The following is a 20,013-nucleotide window of genomic DNA, read 5'->3' on the forward strand; positions in this document are numbered from 1 at the left end:
AGCATTGCATTGTGGAATGTACAATCTGAATCTCCTTTACATAAACCACTACATTTCGATAGACTCTGCTCAATAGAATGCAATTAAATCATCGAATTAAGCCTAAATACAGAAGTAGCATAAATAGAGAATTAGCATAAATAGAGAATTAGCATAAATAGAGAATTAGCACAAATAGAGAATTACTGCCTTTACTGACATTCTTTGACATGTAGAACTCTTTGGCAATTTCAATGTGGAACACTGATCACTGTCCACACTACAACACTGAGCCTTGTCTAGCCATTAGTGTAAATCCAAATGGAAACAAAAGTTAAGTAATTAAATGGCAGGGGCCCAGTTAGTTGAAAAGACATACATATACATGACCATTGCACATAAAAGATTTGAGATGACGATGAGCTGTATCTAGATGCTTCTGGGATTAACAGAGACACTTTCAAGTTACAATGATTTGCACAGTAGACTGTACTTGCAGCTCTTATTTCATTCCCAGTAATTGATCCAACATTCGACTTTTCATGAAATGGGATAACATGAACTACAGCTTCATGTTTCAACTACAAATGTTGCATATGTAGCAATGTATAACCTCTGTAAAAGACATTTTGACAGATCTAATGCCCTTCAGATTCTTACATAAAATTCAAAACAGAAGTACTACTATTGTGGCACATATCATCAAAGTTGAAGAATCAATGAATACAAACTGTAAATTTTACACATCTTGAAAGTCAGTTCTGTGGAAAGTATGTCCAATAGGTTGTGAATGTTTCTTCCATCTTTGAAGGATGACCTGAAGTGAAAATATGATGGTCTGCATATATCTTTCTTTCAATTTTCTCTTCATAGAAGTGATACATTACTGCTTACTGTCTATCCACTTGGTTAAAAAACAAGCAATAAAAACAATTCAGTGGGAACACTAGCTTTGCTTGGTTTCAGACAAGCTTGTCTTGTCTGTGGCTGATTGCTATACTTCTGCTATTTATATATCACTTCATCAATTTCTAAAATGAATAACTACCTTCACACACAAACAGACGTGCACACATACACATGTACACACATAAGCACACATAGGATAGCCACATTAACAGATTCTATCATATACAAAGATACCAATGTGGAAATTATTCACAAATACCACATGGCAATCCAGGTATGTGGTCAAAAGTTAAAACAGTCACGGCAGCTACTAGCTGTGACTCTGGTGCAGTGTGCTGATATTGCACAGGGACTTAGGGGACGGATAAAATGAAACATGTCTAAGTTCATCTGATAGATGTAAAACATTTCATTTCATGTTGAGAAGTCCATCACACAAGTGTCAAAACTTGAATATCAATAATCTCTATCTCTCCCTTACCAGAGAGACAAAAATAAAAGAAACCTGTTTCAAATCTGAATAATGTGTCCATGCAGCTTGGTTAATTCATTCCAACCAGTTATGCTTGGCAGCAGCATGCAGTCAACAATCTGCAGCGTAGGATGTCTTTTCTCTATCATCAAACTCCTAGGGTGAGAGTGCAAGCATATGAATCGATTGGTGATCCCGGTTAAAACAGCGAGTATATTACGGCGTGTTGACGTTCAGCGCATCATCAGCATAGACCGCCTCCTGTTGGCTCTGACAAGGCTCTCATCATCCTCCAGGTTGACCGGAGGATCACTGCTAGGCAAGGCAGAGGTAACGGCAGGCGGCGGTGGGGAATCTTCCTCCCCCTTTAGTCCGCTGAGATCAAGGAGGGGTACAGTGGGTGCTGGAGTGTCTCCACAATTTCCATCAAATGTGCTGGGGGGAACTTCCCTATTATCGTGCGCAGAGCTCAGTTGCTGTCGACCACCTTTCGAGTCCGCTTCCTTGGACGGCGATTTCTTCTTCTTGTCGTTCACAGACTTGTGCTTCACTTTTACCTTCTTCTTTTTCCCTGTGGCACCATCTTGTCCCATGGGGGTCTTCTGGGCCTTGGCTGGGCTCTGCTGGGCAGGTGGGAACGAGGCAGACAGATTGGTCGCCTCCTGCAGCTTCTTGAGTGCCCCAGCGCTGTTTTCTGATGCCGCCAGCTCGTGCAGGGACTCGGCTGAAGATGAGTGGTAGTCCAGGGCAGGCACAGGTGGTTCCATGCTGATCTGCCCCAGGGGAGGGAGAGCGGTGGCCCTTTGTAGGGGGACGCCCGACGCCATGCTCCTGGCACTCAAGGGCAGGAGGTCATTCACACTGCTGGAGGCTACAAGGGAAATTGATAAGATTCTGGCTCAACTTTTCTCTCCCATATAAACACATCAGATGGAAACAAAGTCTTGGATAAAATGGCTTACGATATAAACTGACAAGCCACACTACAAGAAGAAGAGCACAGGAGATACAAAATATTAATATCAAATAAGATGACTTTTAACATAAAAACTGATGGTGGTCAGGATCATATTTTGATTTTAAAGCTACCTTTTCATATTTCTAAAGCACCATCCTCACACTGGATGAAAAGAGATGAAGAAATACCATGTTGAAATCACACTATTTTCCTGGCACTATTTCAAGTCCCTACATGAAACAGCATTCTATTCATTTGAACGCCTATGTATATGTGTAAAAACTTGCTGAAAGTAGGACAAAAACTGGGCCAAAATCAAATTTCAACCACCAACGAATTGCGTATGGCACTCACTTTCAAAACTGGCTCTTTAATAGGTGCCACATTAATTTTGGGAAGGAAGTCTCTCAAGAAATGGCAGAAAATAGAGAAAAAAAAACATGAATAAATATGTATGTATCAAAAGAATGAATCCATGTCTACTCACTGTGGATAGGGTAGGGCACTGGGGCAACCCCTGCCCCCTGCTGCATCGAAGAAGGTATGCTGAAACGCCGCACGATGTGCTGCTCGATGTAGGTCTCGGTCGGTGCCTGCGACAGGCCTCCCCCGACTCCCATCCCATTGGGGTAGAGCCAGGTCTCCTCCACGATGGGGGACGTGACGGGGGAGGAGCCGGCCTGGGAGATGACGGTGGTGGCATGAAGATTGCCCGTCTGCTGCTGGCTGATGAGCAGGGAAGGTGGAGGTGGGAGGGCCCTCGGCAAAAATTTCTTCTTTTTCTTTTTCTACATTCAGGAGTGTCAATGAGGGCAGAAGACAATGAGAAAGAGAGAGAGGGGGATGGGGGGGGGGGCGAAAAATGTATGGATAAAGATAAATGATTCTACTCTTAAATGTATCCAAACCTAGCACAAATTTCAAGGAGTGGTCTGTCTCATCTTGGTTAAAAGATGTGGAACAAAATGCCAAACAGTGCACAAACAAAGTGCTCCTCTGACAGTGTTTACGAGTGCAACAGTGACACTATACACATATGTACACTACCATAAATATCATATACTCATTTTGTTTCACAGGCATTTTAATCTGTTCAAAATTGGCTATAAATTTCCTACTCTTCTCTGCAAGATTAAGCAAGTTATTCCATATGTCATGCAAAGGATTTCTAAGTCAGTTTGACTTCTACCTATGTGTGTCATTATTCCTTTACTTGTATTTAAGTTTCACATGTACGAACACTTCAATACTTTTTATATGATTTTCTCTAATACTGCGGATGCCTATGTCGTCTATTTTCTACCCATTTTTACACAATGATTAATTTGTTTTATAAATCAAACAATTAATGAAATGTTGCAGTTTATTATTGCATTCTTCAATGTTTAAATAAAAATCATTAAAAAAAACAGTCTCTTATAAGGAAATGAAATATATTGAATTTAAACTCAATACAGAACTACTGAGCATCTGTTTCTTGGGACAATATAACTGCAATATATACAACACCATAAAGGCTGTCCCGACAAAAGAAATGAGATCACTGGTAGTCCAGCTTTAACAAAGCCAACAGAGATGTCTTTTGAAAACATGGTTTTGCACTAAGTGTGCACCCAGCTCAAATACAAAAGAAAAAAGAAAAAGACATGGTATCCATTATTCACACTATACATAACTCGGTAGAAGTATGCAAAGTTCATAAGGTCTCACAGAATAATGTTAGCAGAGAAACAAAGCTAGGATAAGGCACAATGTATTTTGGCAAATCAAAAGTGCTACATAGCATGCAGTCTCATGAAGCTTCAATGCAGCTGTTGGTTTCTTAGCGAAGATAAAGTAAATATTGCACACATATAGAGAGCAAACATTCTTGGCAGAGGCAACTGTATCACAAGATGTTTTAGGCCTTCTTTATATATACCCCTGTGCATGTTGACTGGAGGGGGTGAACCCATAAATGATGGCACTATGTATCAACAATTTAAGGCATATCTCAGTATTTGGTCACAAATATGGATTCACGCCTTCACTCTGTTTTTTTCCTTTTCAGACAAGGTATTGAAATACAGTAATTATCAAATTGTTTCTTTCCCTTTAGTTTTTGTGATAGCATGAAGTATGCATGTGATAAATTTGAGTTTACACTGCCAGTTGAAGTTTTGTACAATGAAGGAGTCAACTGAATTTCATTTGACCCTAATATTATGCCTCCCCACCCCTCCCCACCCCCCCCCCCCCCCAGTTGAATTTTTGTCGGTGCTTCCTAATGCCTTTATAGTATTTCGAAAAGAAATTCCACAACTGTTCTTTCTGATCCTTTCTGCACATTTTGATACCAAATTTATGGTAATCGGACCTATGGTACCGGTGTCAAATTACACTAACCGAACACAAGTCGCTGAAATTTCGCTATTTCTACATGACTGTGTATAGCCAGAATCAAAAACTTTTCTTTTGTTATGTAAATATTTTCTACAAAGTATCATAACTTTGTCACATAGTGTAAAACAAATACCACATACACAAACACACATCCACACACACATGCACACCCTCTAGCACATAGACATATTATATACAGCCAAAAAAGGTTGAGAAAATAAAATACAGAAGAAAATTGGAAAACAACAAAACACATAAGAAATAAAAATGACAACCTATCATTTTCTTATAACAAGACTAAAAATTCCCAAGGAGTTTAACCACTGCTTCCACTCAATGTGTTGAGTTCCTTTGGCATATAACCTGGCATATATCACGGTTCTATAACACGTAACAAACTATTCTGATATGTCTACCACACTGGCTACCAATGTAAGCCATGATTAGTAAGATTTAGGTTTTCACGACCACCCCACCCCCCCCCCCCCAAAAAAAAAATACAAATCAATATAAAATTGTTCTTTACATAAGGGGTGTTACTATCATGGTGTCTTCTACTTGTCTTTGTAAAACACTCTGATTATGTAGTGAAGTTAATTAAGGAGATTCTTGATTGTTATTAAAAGAAGTTACCACCAACTTGAATGGTTTGTCACAGCTCATTGTGGTTTGATGCAACCAATACATTCTGCCAACACAAAAAACTGCCAGTACTGCTTTTGATTGTATTTTTTCAGTAGCCATCAATCAACTCCTACACGTTTCCTTGTTGACAGAGAAGGGCAACTACAGTATCAAGTGCACTGTGCAGGCTATAATGCTGACACCAACTACAGTACTGCCATAAACACATTGTGCAATATAGTATACAAATATACCAGGCCCGAGAGGTTCTGGTTTTAAATTACGTGCATGAGGTGACTTCAATAGTACTATTTTTTTAGGGCACGTAGTTTAACCAGAACTTCGAACAATGGCCATGTAATTGTTTTAAAATATCCCTCGCAATGAATTTTAAGAGTAACAGCAAAGTGGGTGGTTGAGCGATTTTAAGTTATGGATATCTTGGTGGCATGTAGCATTAACAAAGAAGCTACTTTTCATATAACAATCAGAATGCAAAATACAAAATCTTTAAGTAGAATGCTCAATGAGTTGGACCATTTTGTATCACTATTAAAGGTGTACACTGACCTGTGAGAGAAAAGTGAGTGGTTTATGTAGTCTTGAACAAACATAATGTACCTCAGCATATGAACTACAATGCACATTGTAGGTCTCTGGGTGGCAACCTACATAATATGTATCCAATGCCATTATCAACATATTCTTGATTCCTCTTTAATTTTTTTTTCTTTTTCAAAATTCATGTACCCTGGTAACTGAATTTAATGCTGGGTGGTGTTGAGTACATAGGAGTGATTTTATTACTTCTTACATGACCAAAACAAAATTTGAAACAGTACATTTCACATCTGTAGCAATTTGACTGTGTTTACCCAATATAACATGGTTCATTAGAATTCATCCTCCATATCAGACACATTCAAATCAAAAGAATACCAATGGTATAAAACCAAGCTCAGGTAAGTCATATTCATCTCCACGCATGAACTACGGCTAAGGTGGATATTTTGACGCGAGTCATTTTTCACACTCTGACAGGCAAGATGAATTTCATGTGTTTTTAATTCTGCGGAATCAGGACATTAATTACTGGACCATATGGCAAGTACAAATATTTGTATGCTTTTACTTTCATGCTAGCATCTGGTTGTTGTTATGTAAAAACTAGCCCCCACCCAGCCCCTCGCTCTACCATACATAACCTTGAAAGTACATCCACTAATAAATTTATTCAGAGCAATTTCTAGTGGTTTATGCAAGAGGTTTTGTAGCACTTATGAACAAAACAAAACAAAACAAAAACTCTTATGAATTCCTTTTTAATAACTGATCTTGGGTCTGTCGAAGTAAATGGGAAATTGAAATCTGTTCAGTATGAGAAATAGGTTTCAAAGTGTCAATTTCTTTCATTTATAATAAAGTAATGCTATAGTTCGTGTGTGCACTTCTGTCGCATTCCCTCAAATCCCTGTAACTTTGGCAAACTTTTTTTTTTTGGCATTATAATCAATGATATACATGGTAGGCATAGATCAGAAATGGTCTGCCAGTTATTGCACAGATCAAATGAGCCAGTCTAACTTTTTCCATATCAATTATCATTCACTAAATGATTATATAAAAAAAAAATATATATATAAATTTTATCACTATTATTGCAGTAATTACACTAAACACATCACAACAGTACTGTATTGGCACTGGAATAGTTATCACCAATTGCTAAAATTAAGCTCCCATATAAAAGAGCAATGTGTAAGTGTACATTCTATCAACAAAAGATGGTGCTACACAATGCTGTAAACAGGAGTGTGATGGTACCAAGGGGTATGGTGTGCAGCATCATATTATACACAACAGCACGGAACTCATTATGACCCATACAACTACATGTTGTTAGAGCTAATAATAATAATAATAATACAGGGTACTTATAATGCGCCAATTCCACATAGCTAACATGCTCAAGGCGCATTAGAAGAAATAACTTATGAAATATAAAAATCCTTACACAAACATGCACATGAAAATGAATGACACAATAATGATAATGAAAAAAAAAATCATAATATACAATTCTACTGGAAAATGGTTACGAACAAATGAGTCTCGAGGGCAACTTTAAAGGAGTCAACATTCGAAATGTAACGGATAGCTTGAGGCAACTGATTCCACAGGTAAGGTCCAGCATGTGCAAATGACCGATCCCCCCATGATTTCTTCGTGGAGGTCTATTAACTAAGGAGGAACTACTAAGGAGGTCTACTAACCCTAACTAGGCCGGGCTATTTAGGTAGATGATAGAGCTGGGGGGGGGGGGGGGGGGGGGGGGGGGGGGGCCCTCCCAGGCTCCCCCCCCCCCATGAAGTTAATTTTTAAAGAAATTATCATTTATGCTAAATTATGCTAATTTATGCATAATAATGCATGAAATCAGACAATTTGGTATAAATCACTAAATAAAGCTCAAAACAGGCACATTTTTTGTGTAAATATTCTTTTTAGTGTCCTTAACAAATGTAAGAGAAAGAAACTGTGCAATCAGAAAAAATTTCTGAAGTATTGTTTTTTAAATTTCTTATGTATTTTTTTGTTCTTTTTTACTTTGAGTTTTTCATTGTATTTTCGATGAAATTTGTCCGCAACATTGTTCAGAACAAGTAAATATGTCATCAATTGATTTTAATCAATAAAACCCCTAAATAACCATGCTTTTCTGAAATTTGCCTGTAATAATAATAATAATAATTATTGCATTTATATGGCGCTTCATACTGACGTTTCTAAGCGAACTTTTGCTACTCATACAAACAGACTAGAAAACACAATAGCATTAACAAAATCAGCGTTAACAGTAACAAAAGAAGAAGAAAAGAAAAGAAAAGAAAAATACATGTGATGCAATGGTACAATAATTGATAACTGTGTGCGCCTCCAGAAAAAAAAAAAAAAAAATACAACTGATTAAACAGGTGAGTTTTGAGAAGAATTTTAAATGATTTAACAGATGAGGCATTCTGAATATAAAGAGGGAGTTTATTCCAAAGAGTGGGAGCAATGGAAGAGAAGGCTCGGTCACCATAACAGGTTTTTGTACGTGGGCCATGAAGTAATTGGAGAGAGGAAGATGAACGGAGGGGTCTGGCAGAAGAGGAGGAGCGGAGAGAGACTAGGTTTTGAAGATATATGGGTGCAAGATTACGTGTGATTTTGTACGTCAGAAGAAGGATCTTGAAAGTAATACGGGAATGGACTGGAAGCCAATGGAGTGAGCGGAGAACAGGAGATATATGGTCAGGTCTCCTACTAAGGGAGACTAATCTAGCGGCTGAATTTTGGATACGTTGGAGAGGGGATATGTGAGAAAGAGGGAGGCCAGCAAGGAGGGAGTTGCAGTAGTCCAGATAGGAGGAGACGAAGGCATGGACGAGCCGCTCAGCTGATGATTGATCAAGCAGACGCCTGATCTTCCCTATTTTGAAAATACCCCATGATGCAGACTTACAAATGTTTGTGATATGGTGTTTAAGAGTTAACTGTAAGCACAGTTTGCATTGAAATTGTACACGAATTCACGTTTTTGAGCAATTTTTGGTCTGACAAGCACATATGTATTCATGCGCAACTTCGGAACCGCGCGCCCGGGCACAGCAAATTTGGTGTCAAAAGATGCGGGAGACTTGAAAGAAAAAAGTCATGAAACATTGCGGCGATAGCGATATATCGTGCGAAACGTTGAGGGGCCTTGGAGGCCCCCCCCCCAGCCTAGTTAGGGTTAAGTTGTATTTGTAGAGGTGATCATTCTTCCATGCAATAGATATTTCCAGCAGGCCCTCACCTTTGTCTTGACACCTGATGATCGACTCGTTTTTGACTCTTTACCCTCCTGGTGGATCACCACTGCTGTCTCTCTGGGGATGTCAACGCTTTCACTCTCTCTTACAGATACGCTGTTTGTGACTGATGCTTCTATTCCAATTTCTCCTGATTCTCTGTCGAAAAGGAGAGCAGGTAAAAATCATTAAAACTTCACCATAGTGAATAAAGATAATAGCACACAAAGCATGCATCTACATGAATGCAACATGTGGAACAGAGGTGTTGTACACTTAACATATCACAGATAAAAAAATTTATAATCACTTTTATTCATTTATTTATTTATTTATTTATTTATTTATTATTATTACTTCTTCTTTTTTTTTTTTTTTTTTGCAAAGCCTAAACATAGCTCTTAAAGGGCTCAAAATTCATCTTCCAACATTTGGAATTTGCCTGCAATGTATCAATAGGGTCTATCGAGAAACTTGTCTGGTTGATGTGATTTGCCAGGATAAGGAGTTGATCTCGAGTATTTTAAGATCAAAGGTGGAAAATTATTTTGATCTTAACACACCACGTTTATGCCTGAAGAAAAATCAACAGTTCTGCAGGCAAATGAGAACTATGTTTCCACATCAGAAATGTGTAACTGCTATATACATTGTAAATAGGTCACAAGGTACAGGTACATATGAGTTGTGAATTGGCAGTTTGGACATCCGAGAACAAGTAGCATGATCGATACAAATACTTATTGTGTATAGAACAACACACTATTGCATCTCATTAGCTTTTCAATATCAATCGATATAGTTATTCAAATAATTTCCAGATTAGATCAAGCTTGGATGTATGAAATGATTTTCTGAGGTTGACAGAAAATCCTTAGCAATCTGTAACGAGATACTGATTGTTCACCTATGAAGTTCTGACAAACATTACCAATCTCTCAAGTTGGTGAAATATTCATAAATTTGGCAGTGGGTCTTCCATAAGTCTCATTTATAAGGTTTTTTGACATCACCAAGGGAGAAAAGGTCAATGTACACATGCCTGTCATGCCCGCAGTACACTTATTCTCATATAGCCAGTTTCCAAAAATAAAACCCTGACAAGTAGCCAACATGTCGATAATGTGTTTGGTAAGTGATAAAAAGTGTTTTATATCATTATTTCCCACTGGAACAACTGTTGACAATGACCCAGTGGGTAATCAGCATAACTCTTTCTCTCTCTCTCTCTCTCTATAATATATATATATATATATATATATATATATATATATATATATATATATATATATATATATATATATATATATATATATATATATATATAAAACTGTCTATGAAAACTACCTGCTGACAACTTGAATTAAAGGAATTGTATAGTTTTGGTTGAGACCAAACTTCTGGTTTGTAACATTTTTGCTGAGATAATGAGAAACCTCTTATGAATTATGAAAGAGCATGTAATTCCAAGAGGAATTAAATGTTAATTAGATGAAAATTGGTTTTGAAAAATGGCTGAGATATCCAAAACAAAGCAATCCTAATAAAAGGTTGGACCCACCTTTTATTACGATCGCTTTGTTTTACTCTGTTTTTGGATGTCTCAACCATTCCAAAACCAATTTTCATCAAATAAACATTGAATTCCTCTCAGAATGGTATGCTGTGTACTATTTTCATAAGTGGTTTCTAGGTATCTCGCAAAATGGTAAAAGACCAATCCTCATCTCCACCAACACAATACCATCCTTTACAAATGTACTACACTCTGAACTTCAAATTGAAATTGTCTGACAGTAACATCAAATATGCATTCTGGCAAAATTGTTCATCATGACAGGAGTTATGAAACACATGCACAGCAAATCGGGAAAATATTTATACACATATCATGTATTGTAAATTGCCACACTTGTCTCAGTGGATGTCTGCGAAGAGGAGAAAGAATACCTACTAAAAGCTAATATTAGTTGATTGAAGAAGGCAGACAGAGCAAGGTTACAGGATAAGGGCCTCAGCACTCATGACACCCGAGTACGGAGGATCAGGAGCTTTTGCATCTCTAGCTAGTTGGTTAGTTGTCACACATGCAGGTGCACTGAGAAAGAGTGAAAGGTGCAAAGTGCAAACTAACATGCATAGCATATCAGGGAAACTGAACAGCAATGATATGTTAGATTAGATTGTATAAGATTGACAAGGAAAAGAAAGAAAAACAAGAGAACATGCAAATGTTACTGAACATGACTTGTGAGGTTTATTTCAAGGCAAGCAGCATTTCTGTTAGTCATATGGGGAAGGGGGAGTTGACAACATCTTGAATGGAATACCACCTACTGGGCTACAAATAATGGATTATGGTGTTATGCACGTCACATACAGTAAATTTACATCCTCAGATAGGCTGAGTGTCACAGTAGATTACGCGGATGGTGGAGTTTTCTCAAGGTCACATGTTCTGCTACCTACATTAAGTGAAAGGAACTGAACAAATGGTGGAGATAAATCATTACCTCCACCAAGGAGGAGGTTAAGTGATCATCAGCCTTGGTTTGTCTGTTTGCAAAATAACTCAAAAAGTTGTAAACGGATTTAAATGAAACTTGCAGGAAAAGTCAAAAATGACACAAGAAGCAGATGATCAAATTTTGGTAGTGATCCAGGAATTTGTATGGATTTTTGAAGGATTTTTTTTATCTTTTGGCATATGGGGTCAACAAACTTGGGGGTTCAAGCTGCGCGTACTGGAGGTTTACACATACGCGCACTGAAGCGTGTGCTATGCTTGGGCATGGCGCCACACAGCTGGAAGCTGATGATGTAAACAAAAGGCTTCTTTATTGGGAAACTGCTTGTGTGTATGGGTGGAAATGAGCTGCTGGCTTGGAGGGGGGTCTGCGCTCTACGAGTGCTTTTCTAGTTAATAGTTTGACAACCTCACTTTCCTGGAGCTGCACTACGGTAGGCAGAACACATCACGCATAATTATCCCACTCAGCTCTTTTGGGAAGCCTCCACACTGACAAATTGTTAGTGACCTCCAATCAATTGATGCAAAAGCTAATTAGTATCTTTATGAGCCAACAGAGACCAATTTGACGACTACATCTAGTGATAACAAAACAAGACAAAAAATTCTACCAGATATTTGCCCATTGCAAAAAACACATTGTAGACAACATGTTATCTTGGGTATTATGAAAGTCTCTCATCCATAAGCAAACCCATATTTTTTTTTTTTCTAGCACATTTATATCCTGTATAACAAGAATTGAGCACAGAGAAATCTTCATGAACAGATCCCTCAACTATACACTGCATAGTGTTGATATCAGTGTCCTCCCACATTACTGCATGAATGTAATAAGTTTTACCTGATGTTGATTTTCTTTTTATGACATTCTGCATCTGAACTGACAGAATGACCAAACCCTACACCAAAAGTTTTGCAATATGCTTTGATGTTGTTGTTGTTGTTGTTGTTTTCAGCCACTGAAGGCTTAATAACCCTGAATAAAACAGACAGTTTGAAAAATTGCACTAAAAAAAAAAAAAAGAAACAAAATTTCCTTACAAACCACATACAATAAGATTGGGGTAGAAAGGTCATGTAAGCATATTAATAGTATACTTTGAATACCACATAACAGAAACTTGATGAGGGGGAAAAATCAAAGTAGCAAAATGGAATACAAAGGATATACAGAAGCTATGAAGAAAGTGGTAGTGCTACATTACACGAGAATGTGCAGATGAATGGAACACTAAAGTGTGAACATAAAACATGAAGAAGAACATTTGTAGTATCATTCATGCATACTTACTTTCTTGCACTTTGTAATTCTATGTCTTCAGTCCCTTCTTTGGCAGGGGCAACTTTTCCTCCCTAACCGATTAAAAAAAACAACAACAAAATACACAAAATGGAACACACCTTTTACTTCACACTTGCATATAGGGAATTTCTAATAAACCTACTCCTTTCTTCCACTTACTAGTTTTTCTATAAATCTATATATCAAGAATACATTAAAAACAAAATGTGTTTCAACATTTGTCAGCAGTCTGCACCAACTTCAAATCATCTTAATAGATGGAGTGTACAATCAATGCAATTTGTTTCAAGACACCTACACTGCTCTTACATGTTGTATTTTGAGAGATGTAGAGTGATCCCCGGCAATATCCAAGCCTCATGTCCATGATATAGACTGTCCAGTTCCATATACAAATACAGAGTCTGCTAGAATTCACATTCACAATACACAGACATTAAACAAATGATCGAGACACTTGAATCAAAAGCAGAGTCTCACCCTATGAGAACAGCCACAACACTTCTTGTCCTTGGATTTGGCTGTTGACATTTGCTCCTCCACATCGTTGCGCTGCTTCATGATGTAATCATAGGTACTGAGCCCTTGAGAAACTGCAATTCAGCCAAATAGAAAATTGGCATGATAAAATGTATAATTTTCAGATGATTTCATTGCTCTGATTCTAACAGGATACCACCTTTGCCTCAAATTATCAGCAAGATAATTGTTTGATTCAATACGGTCTTACCAATGCCTTGTGTTGTGCATCCTCACTGGTAAAACTACTCTATGAAACAGGCCAAATGAAAATAATCCAGAAAACTCGAACTTACAGGCAAATTCCACTGCTCAGTTTTTCCTGCCTAGATTTTATGTATCATCGCATCGAAACTGCTGTTTAAAGCACCCATTTTCACGACAGATGGAGACTTCAACCTTGAACAATATAAGTGACCAATGACTTTACATTTGAATATCAAAATGACTAGCTTTGATCAGAATATCATGGAAGGCAACTCATCACATTAGTCATGAGAAAAACACAGTTCATGAAATTCATCACTGAAGGGGGAATAGAGAAGAAGTGTTCTCAAGATATTCTCTAAGATATGGTATCAATCATTAACAAAGCATACTGTCTTAAAAAGACACAGTTCGTGTCAATTTTTACATCATTCACAGTATCATATTGTCACATGATTACAACTTGTACTTCAAGGTTGTTGCTTCATGGCAATTGGGACATATCACTGCAGATATGGAAACATACAATAGCAAAACTGTTTTGAAGGCAGAAGCCATGCTCTGGTTTAAAAAATTGGAAACATGAACACACCAGGCAAGCTAAATCAAATTTCACAAAACAAACAAACCATTTTTCACTTTAAAAAAAAAAAAAAAAAATTGATCATGAAAAATATTATGAATATTGTAAAATTATATTAACTGGCAGCCTTGCAAGTGTACTCAGGTAAAAACAGAGAGGACTCACAGAATATTTCTATAATAGCTCACTGATCGTCATAGAAATATTTGATATTAGGACTTTTCTGTATCAAAATCCATGTGTAATAAAAAATCTGTGGAAATTACAAGTGCATGGATAACAGGCTACTCTTTCAATACTTACAGTTTTTCATTCACACAATGCAAGATTATCAGACTTACTTAAATACATGTGGAAGCACAGGAGATGACCAAGCAGTACCAGGGAAATGAACAAGAGGACGACCAGAACAATGATAACAGCGATGAACGAAGAACCAGACACTGGCCTAAAGACCCTGAGATTCTCGTGAAAGTTGCACCCTGTGGCCGGTGTGGTAGCTACTTGCAGGGTAATTGCATTCGCCTCAGAAGTCGGGGTAGGTACTTGGCACGAGAAGGGCTTGTCTGCTCGAAGAGCTGAAACATGCAACATGAAAGAGAAACAAAACCTTATCTCACACAACATCCATGGTGATTTTAGAACTTAGCGTGTAAATACACACAGGTATATCAATAGACAAATTTTCCTTTCTTACCTTCAAATCTAGAAGCAATGTACGTAAGTTGAACATTTGAACAAAAGTTTTGATAAAAAGAAATGTTTTCAGACCATCCCACACATTAAAAAAAAAAAAAAACTTTTTCTCTATTTTGTATGAATCAAGAAGAAAACAAAAGTCTATTGATAGTCAATGAAAATGAACAAAGTGCACATAACAAGCTCTTCAAGTCACTGACATGGCTTTAATAATATGTTAAATAGTTCTCCTGACGCACAGCAGTGCACAGCGTTTGATTATTCACTAAAATTTAACACAACGCAGCCACACAGTAAATTACACACAGCAAATTTCCCAGTGGAGTATCTATACATAGAATGAGGTATGATAATAAAACAAACATGCCAGGCATTTGGGGACCTCATTAATCTAGCATATTACCCTCATAACCAAACTGCTTAAAGGGATTGTATAGTTTTGGTTGAGACCTAATTTCAGGTTTCTAACATTTCTTGGTGAAATAATGAGAAACCTCTTCTGAAATATGAAAGAGCATGTAATTCTATGAATTGAACATTTGATGAAAAATGGTTTTGAAATGGCTAAGATATCCAAAAAAGAATGATTCTAATAAAGTGTGGGACCCACACTTTATTACGATCGCTTTGTTTTACTTTGTTTTGGATGTTTCAGTCATTCCAAACCCGATTTTCATCAAATGAACTTTGAATTCCTCTTAAAATGGTATGCTCTGTACTATATCATAAATATTTTCTTGGTATCTCGCAAAAAGTTAAAAGCCCAATTTTCATCTCCACCAATACTATACCATCCCTTTAAAATAACTCACCTTCCAACTCGCTGGGATGTAACAGCAATGGTTTCACCCAGTAGGCTACTGTTACATAAAGGGCTACCCCAAAAACTATCAGACAGCTGACAAAGGCAGTAAGTAGACATGCTATGAAGACTCTGCAGAAGATGGAAAATAAAGGTACACTCACAAATGATACATCTATTATCATGTTTAACTATTTACTGACATCAAATCATTATACTCTGTCCTTACATTCATGTCAAGGTCAGAGTTAACAATTTCGCATGTTGACAAATTTGCGAATAGCATCCGACCTGCAAAATTTGTGAAAATAAAAACATTCCAAAGGGTGGTGTATACAGTAATTACTCTCAAATACTCCTGCTTATCATCTCTGCATTAAAAGAGATTATCAAGGGCAGTATATCCCCTACAGAAAATAATTCAGGATATTACTTTTATAAATTCAATTAACAAATTTAATACAAAATGCAAGTGTACATTGATGATGAAATACGATGTGACACGATATTTGCTCCTGCAACAGTTACTCCGGTCTTATTTTCTCCATGTACTGGAGTTAGGATTAGGGTTATGACAGGGTTTTAGGTTTAGATTGATGCGAGGATTAGGATTAGGGTTAGAGTTAATTTGTGGGTAGAATTTTTGTTTGGCTTAGTGTGCAGATATTTCATGGGAACAACTGTCAAGGGAGCAAATGTCATAGAACCAGGAATACAACATTTGTGTGTGGAGATAGTGATAAGACTTAACGAGATTGAAATAACACCTTCTGAGCTGATAATCTATCAACATGATTCTCTTTCCTGTTCTCAAAGCCATAGACTCAAATTCCCAAAGCTAAGTATTGTAGAACACAGAAATACACAAATGCTTCACAAATACTTCACAAGTTATGGTATACATCTAAATCTAATCAAACTTGCACAGCTTGAGCAATGCTTGAACCATTTGAACTAACATCTTTCCTCCAAAAAGTCTGCATGAATGCAAAGGTTTCACCTGTAATTTCTTGCACCAATGCAGTTGTTGAGCCATTTGCAGTGATGGTCAAACCCTATGACACACTTGTTACAAGCGCTGCAGTGTTTGGAGGACTTGTCTCTGCAGGGAGGGAAACATTCAGTGTCATGAATGATGTCACAAACAGGTTACACTCAACACAGCCATGACACATGAGATCACTCTCAATGATGAACAGAGACAAGAGTTTTATGCATCATTTCTAGCCATCCATGTCACAATCAAAGATTTTTACCAAGATGTCCATGTGATGACTTGACAACCTTCCTTCCTTTTGACAGTAGAATGAACGTTTCAAAAACTGATGATAAACACCATGTCAAAACCATGCTACAAAAAAAGAGAGAAAAGAATCTGCATGCACACCTGGTGCAGATATGAATTTCTGATTCGTATTTCTGAATATACCGTACTACAGTGAAATTCAAAGCAGCTAATATAACAAGTTCAGACTGAGGGCAAAAGACTTGTATCTCAAGAATATCATACAAATATGTAGTCAAACATGCAGTGGCCACCTGCCATATATACGGCTGCTAAATAAAATTCCCCTGAAAAGATACCTCATAGGAGTTTTCAGTTCAGCCCGATGTTTTGAAATAGCGCGCTATTTTCTGACTTGGAAAATTAACCCAATCACGAAATAGCGCACTATTTGATAATGTGAATACAAATTAGCGCACTAATTTTATCGCTCTGATCGAGAAAATTTCTCGAGTCCAACTCGGGAAATTTCCGAAATAGCGGGATAATTTGCAAACTAGCGCGCTATTTGATAATGTGAAATCCCCTCAACAAATTAGCACAATGCATTCCATCATGCCTAGCATGTGTGACCCGACCATGGCAGTGAGCAGAAGAAATGAACGGTTCCTTCTCTTCACAAATTCCAAGAATCGTTCACGATTCCTCTCCTCGCAGCGTCTTCTCTTTTGCATCATAATATTAAGCAGGGTTTCGTCAACTTCCATGACCGATGAATGAATACAATAAAACACAAAACTGAACAAATCTGGAGCAGGAAATCAGTGAGATCGGAACAATAAACAAAATGTGCATGTAGTGTAATCGACTAATCGGTTGAGGCAACTCGCACACAAAAATGGCGATCATGCGGGTATTTTTTTTTGAAAGCGTGCACTCTACTGGTATAGTTTGCGCATGCTCAGCTGTCGAATTAGCTCGAAAAAATTTCAGGCTAATTCTCTTCGAGCTGATGTGAATAGGAAATGAAATAGCGTGCTAATTTGCGATCGCAAAAAATATCTCGAGCTGGGATTTTTATCTGGCTGATGTGAAAACGCCTCATGTTCAATACCCTGTATATGGCGGCCACCAGTCTCTAGCGGCCACCTTTGTTGTCTCCCTCAGATTGTTCCTATAGGCAGGTTTGACTGTACAAGATATCTAGCACCTTCTATCATAAGCTACAATTTCGACGGTTATCAAATGCATGCCATACAGTGAATATGATGGCAGAGATGGATATTGCAGGTTACATCGCATGGCAAACTTGGACAGCATGAACAATGTGCACTTACACGTTCACCTCACACAAATAGCAGTGGTTGTTCTCTATCACATGAGCATGCTGAGAGCGATCAAATGTCGGCATCTGCTTCTGCTTCCTCTTAAAGGTGTTTGGGTCACCAGGGTTGATCGTCAGGCAGGTGATATGGGCAATCACGTGGCACAGCACAGCCAGTCCAACGATCTGTAGCCACAGGTGCCAGTTAAGTTCAACTAACCACCTTTTCTGTTCCAGCAGAGCAAATTACAATAATTCTTTTCTTCTTTTCAAGTTTCTGGATCTGAAGTACATGTAGGTTGACAATACTCATATTCATTCAGCATTTTACACTGCTAACTACTTTTTTTACCCCCTACTACCATGTAATGTACAAATGATCATGAATTCCTCAATACAATGTCAGATAATACTGTAGACATGTGCAAAACATGAAATTTACTGGGTAAAGGAGAAAGATCACACTTTGCTCACTATGAATTAGTAATGCTGACCTTGATCATGTTTTCTGGACATGGACCAACAGAAGTTTGCCATTTTGATTTCAAAAAGTCTGTAAAAGATGGGAATGAAGTTCACAATATAGGAATGTCAATGTAACATGCATTACATTGATGTGGCAGACATCAGAAATATGACATTATATTGTCAAAACCAATCACGAAACAATAGCTCCAAAAAGAAAATCAAAACATACAAGTATGAGTATTCAAAATCCAACATTACGCACAGAAACAAACCTTATGGCTTTAGAAACAAGATGTCTACCTTGCATAAAGGTTGTTATTGTGGACAACAAGCATAACTGACATTACACTTCCACTAGAATGCATGCTCAGATAGCCCTACATTGTAAGTGAACACTCAAGTTTATTTGAAGAATTGTTCAAAACTTTATACATGGGGATGTACACATGTGACCTCTTCCAGTCGCACATAGCTCCCACAAAGACCTCTACCAGGGGAAGTATCTTCAATGTACTTTGATTATTTTCACTGCATATTGATATTTCAGAACAATGCAAGTGTATCATGTTCCCCTTCCATTCCCTGGTACTGTACAAGTACTCATAATATATGTTACACAGTGAAGTATTTTTGTTTTTGAGAGAGAGAGGAATGAGTATGTAAATGACACATGTTTGAAGGATACAATATATCCAGCTGGTTGCCATTCGTAGGGTAGGACGGGCACCACAACGCCATGATAGATGATGTTAAATGAGATCAAGAAGAACCACGCCACAAACTGCAGTGGGTGCGAAGGGCAGCTCCAGCCATTTTGACGCGGTGTTCGCCTGAAGGATGCAGTCTGGGCATCACCACCACCACCTCCTCCCCCGCTTGCGCCCTCACTTGAGTCTGCCGTTGATTTTCCACTTCTACTCTTTGACTTCATGTCTATCTACATTGTAGAACCTGAAATACAATTTTAAAAGCTATCAATACCACATTCTTATACAGTATGTAAATTGACAAACTTGCCAATTCTGTATGGAGCTGCAATCCTGTGCAGCATCTACATAATTATGATCATGTTTACACTGTACTTCATATAAAACATTTCAAGTACATTGTCTGTTTAAACTGCTTGGGCTGGTTTCACCCAAGCAGGCTCAACTGGCTCAGTTTCCATAGTAACGGAGTTCCCCTCAGAT

General features: G+C 37.7%; 1 protein-coding gene across 1 annotated transcript; it reads right to left on the reverse strand.

Moving 5' to 3' along the window:
• Positions 1-1,158: 1,158 nt before the first annotated feature.
• LOC140232852 (uncharacterized) lies at positions 1,159-19,754 on the reverse strand. The gene is made up of 10 exons (XM_072312965.1): positions 19,509-19,754; positions 18,369-18,541; positions 16,807-16,908; positions 15,817-15,938; positions 14,647-14,883; positions 13,477-13,589; positions 12,985-13,046; positions 9,166-9,319; positions 2,806-3,106; positions 1,159-2,231 (listed from the first exon to the last, which is right to left on the reverse strand). The coding sequence occupies exons 1-10, from the start codon at positions 19,752-19,754 to the stop codon at positions 1,594-1,596; spliced, it is 2,148 nt and encodes a 715-aa protein (XP_072169066.1). The 3' UTR covers positions 1,159-1,593.
• Positions 19,755-20,013: the final 259 nt, after the last annotated feature.

The sequence above is a fragment of the Diadema setosum genome, chromosome 9 (assembly GCF_964275005.1).
Source record: "Diadema setosum chromosome 9, eeDiaSeto1, whole genome shotgun sequence".
Taxonomy (NCBI): Eukaryota; Metazoa; Echinodermata; class Echinoidea; order Diadematoida; family Diadematidae; genus Diadema; species Diadema setosum.

What these genes read in the sequence shown, in the direction of transcription:
- LOC140232852 (XM_072312965.1), bottom strand. Translation starts at nt 19,754, where the DNA reads ATGAAGTCAAAGAGTAGAAGTGGAAAATCAACGGCAGACTCAAGTGAG. An exon ending in TATTTGTGTGAGGTGAACGT is followed by an intron (nt 16,909 to 18,368) that starts GTAAGTGCACAT and finishes CCCTCCCTGCAG; the next exon opens with AGACAAGTCCTCCAAACACT. An exon ending in GTGCTTCCACATGTATTTAA is followed by an intron (nt 13,590 to 14,646) that starts GTAAGTCTGATA and finishes GCTGAATTGCAG; the next exon opens with TTTCTCAAGGGCTCAGTACC.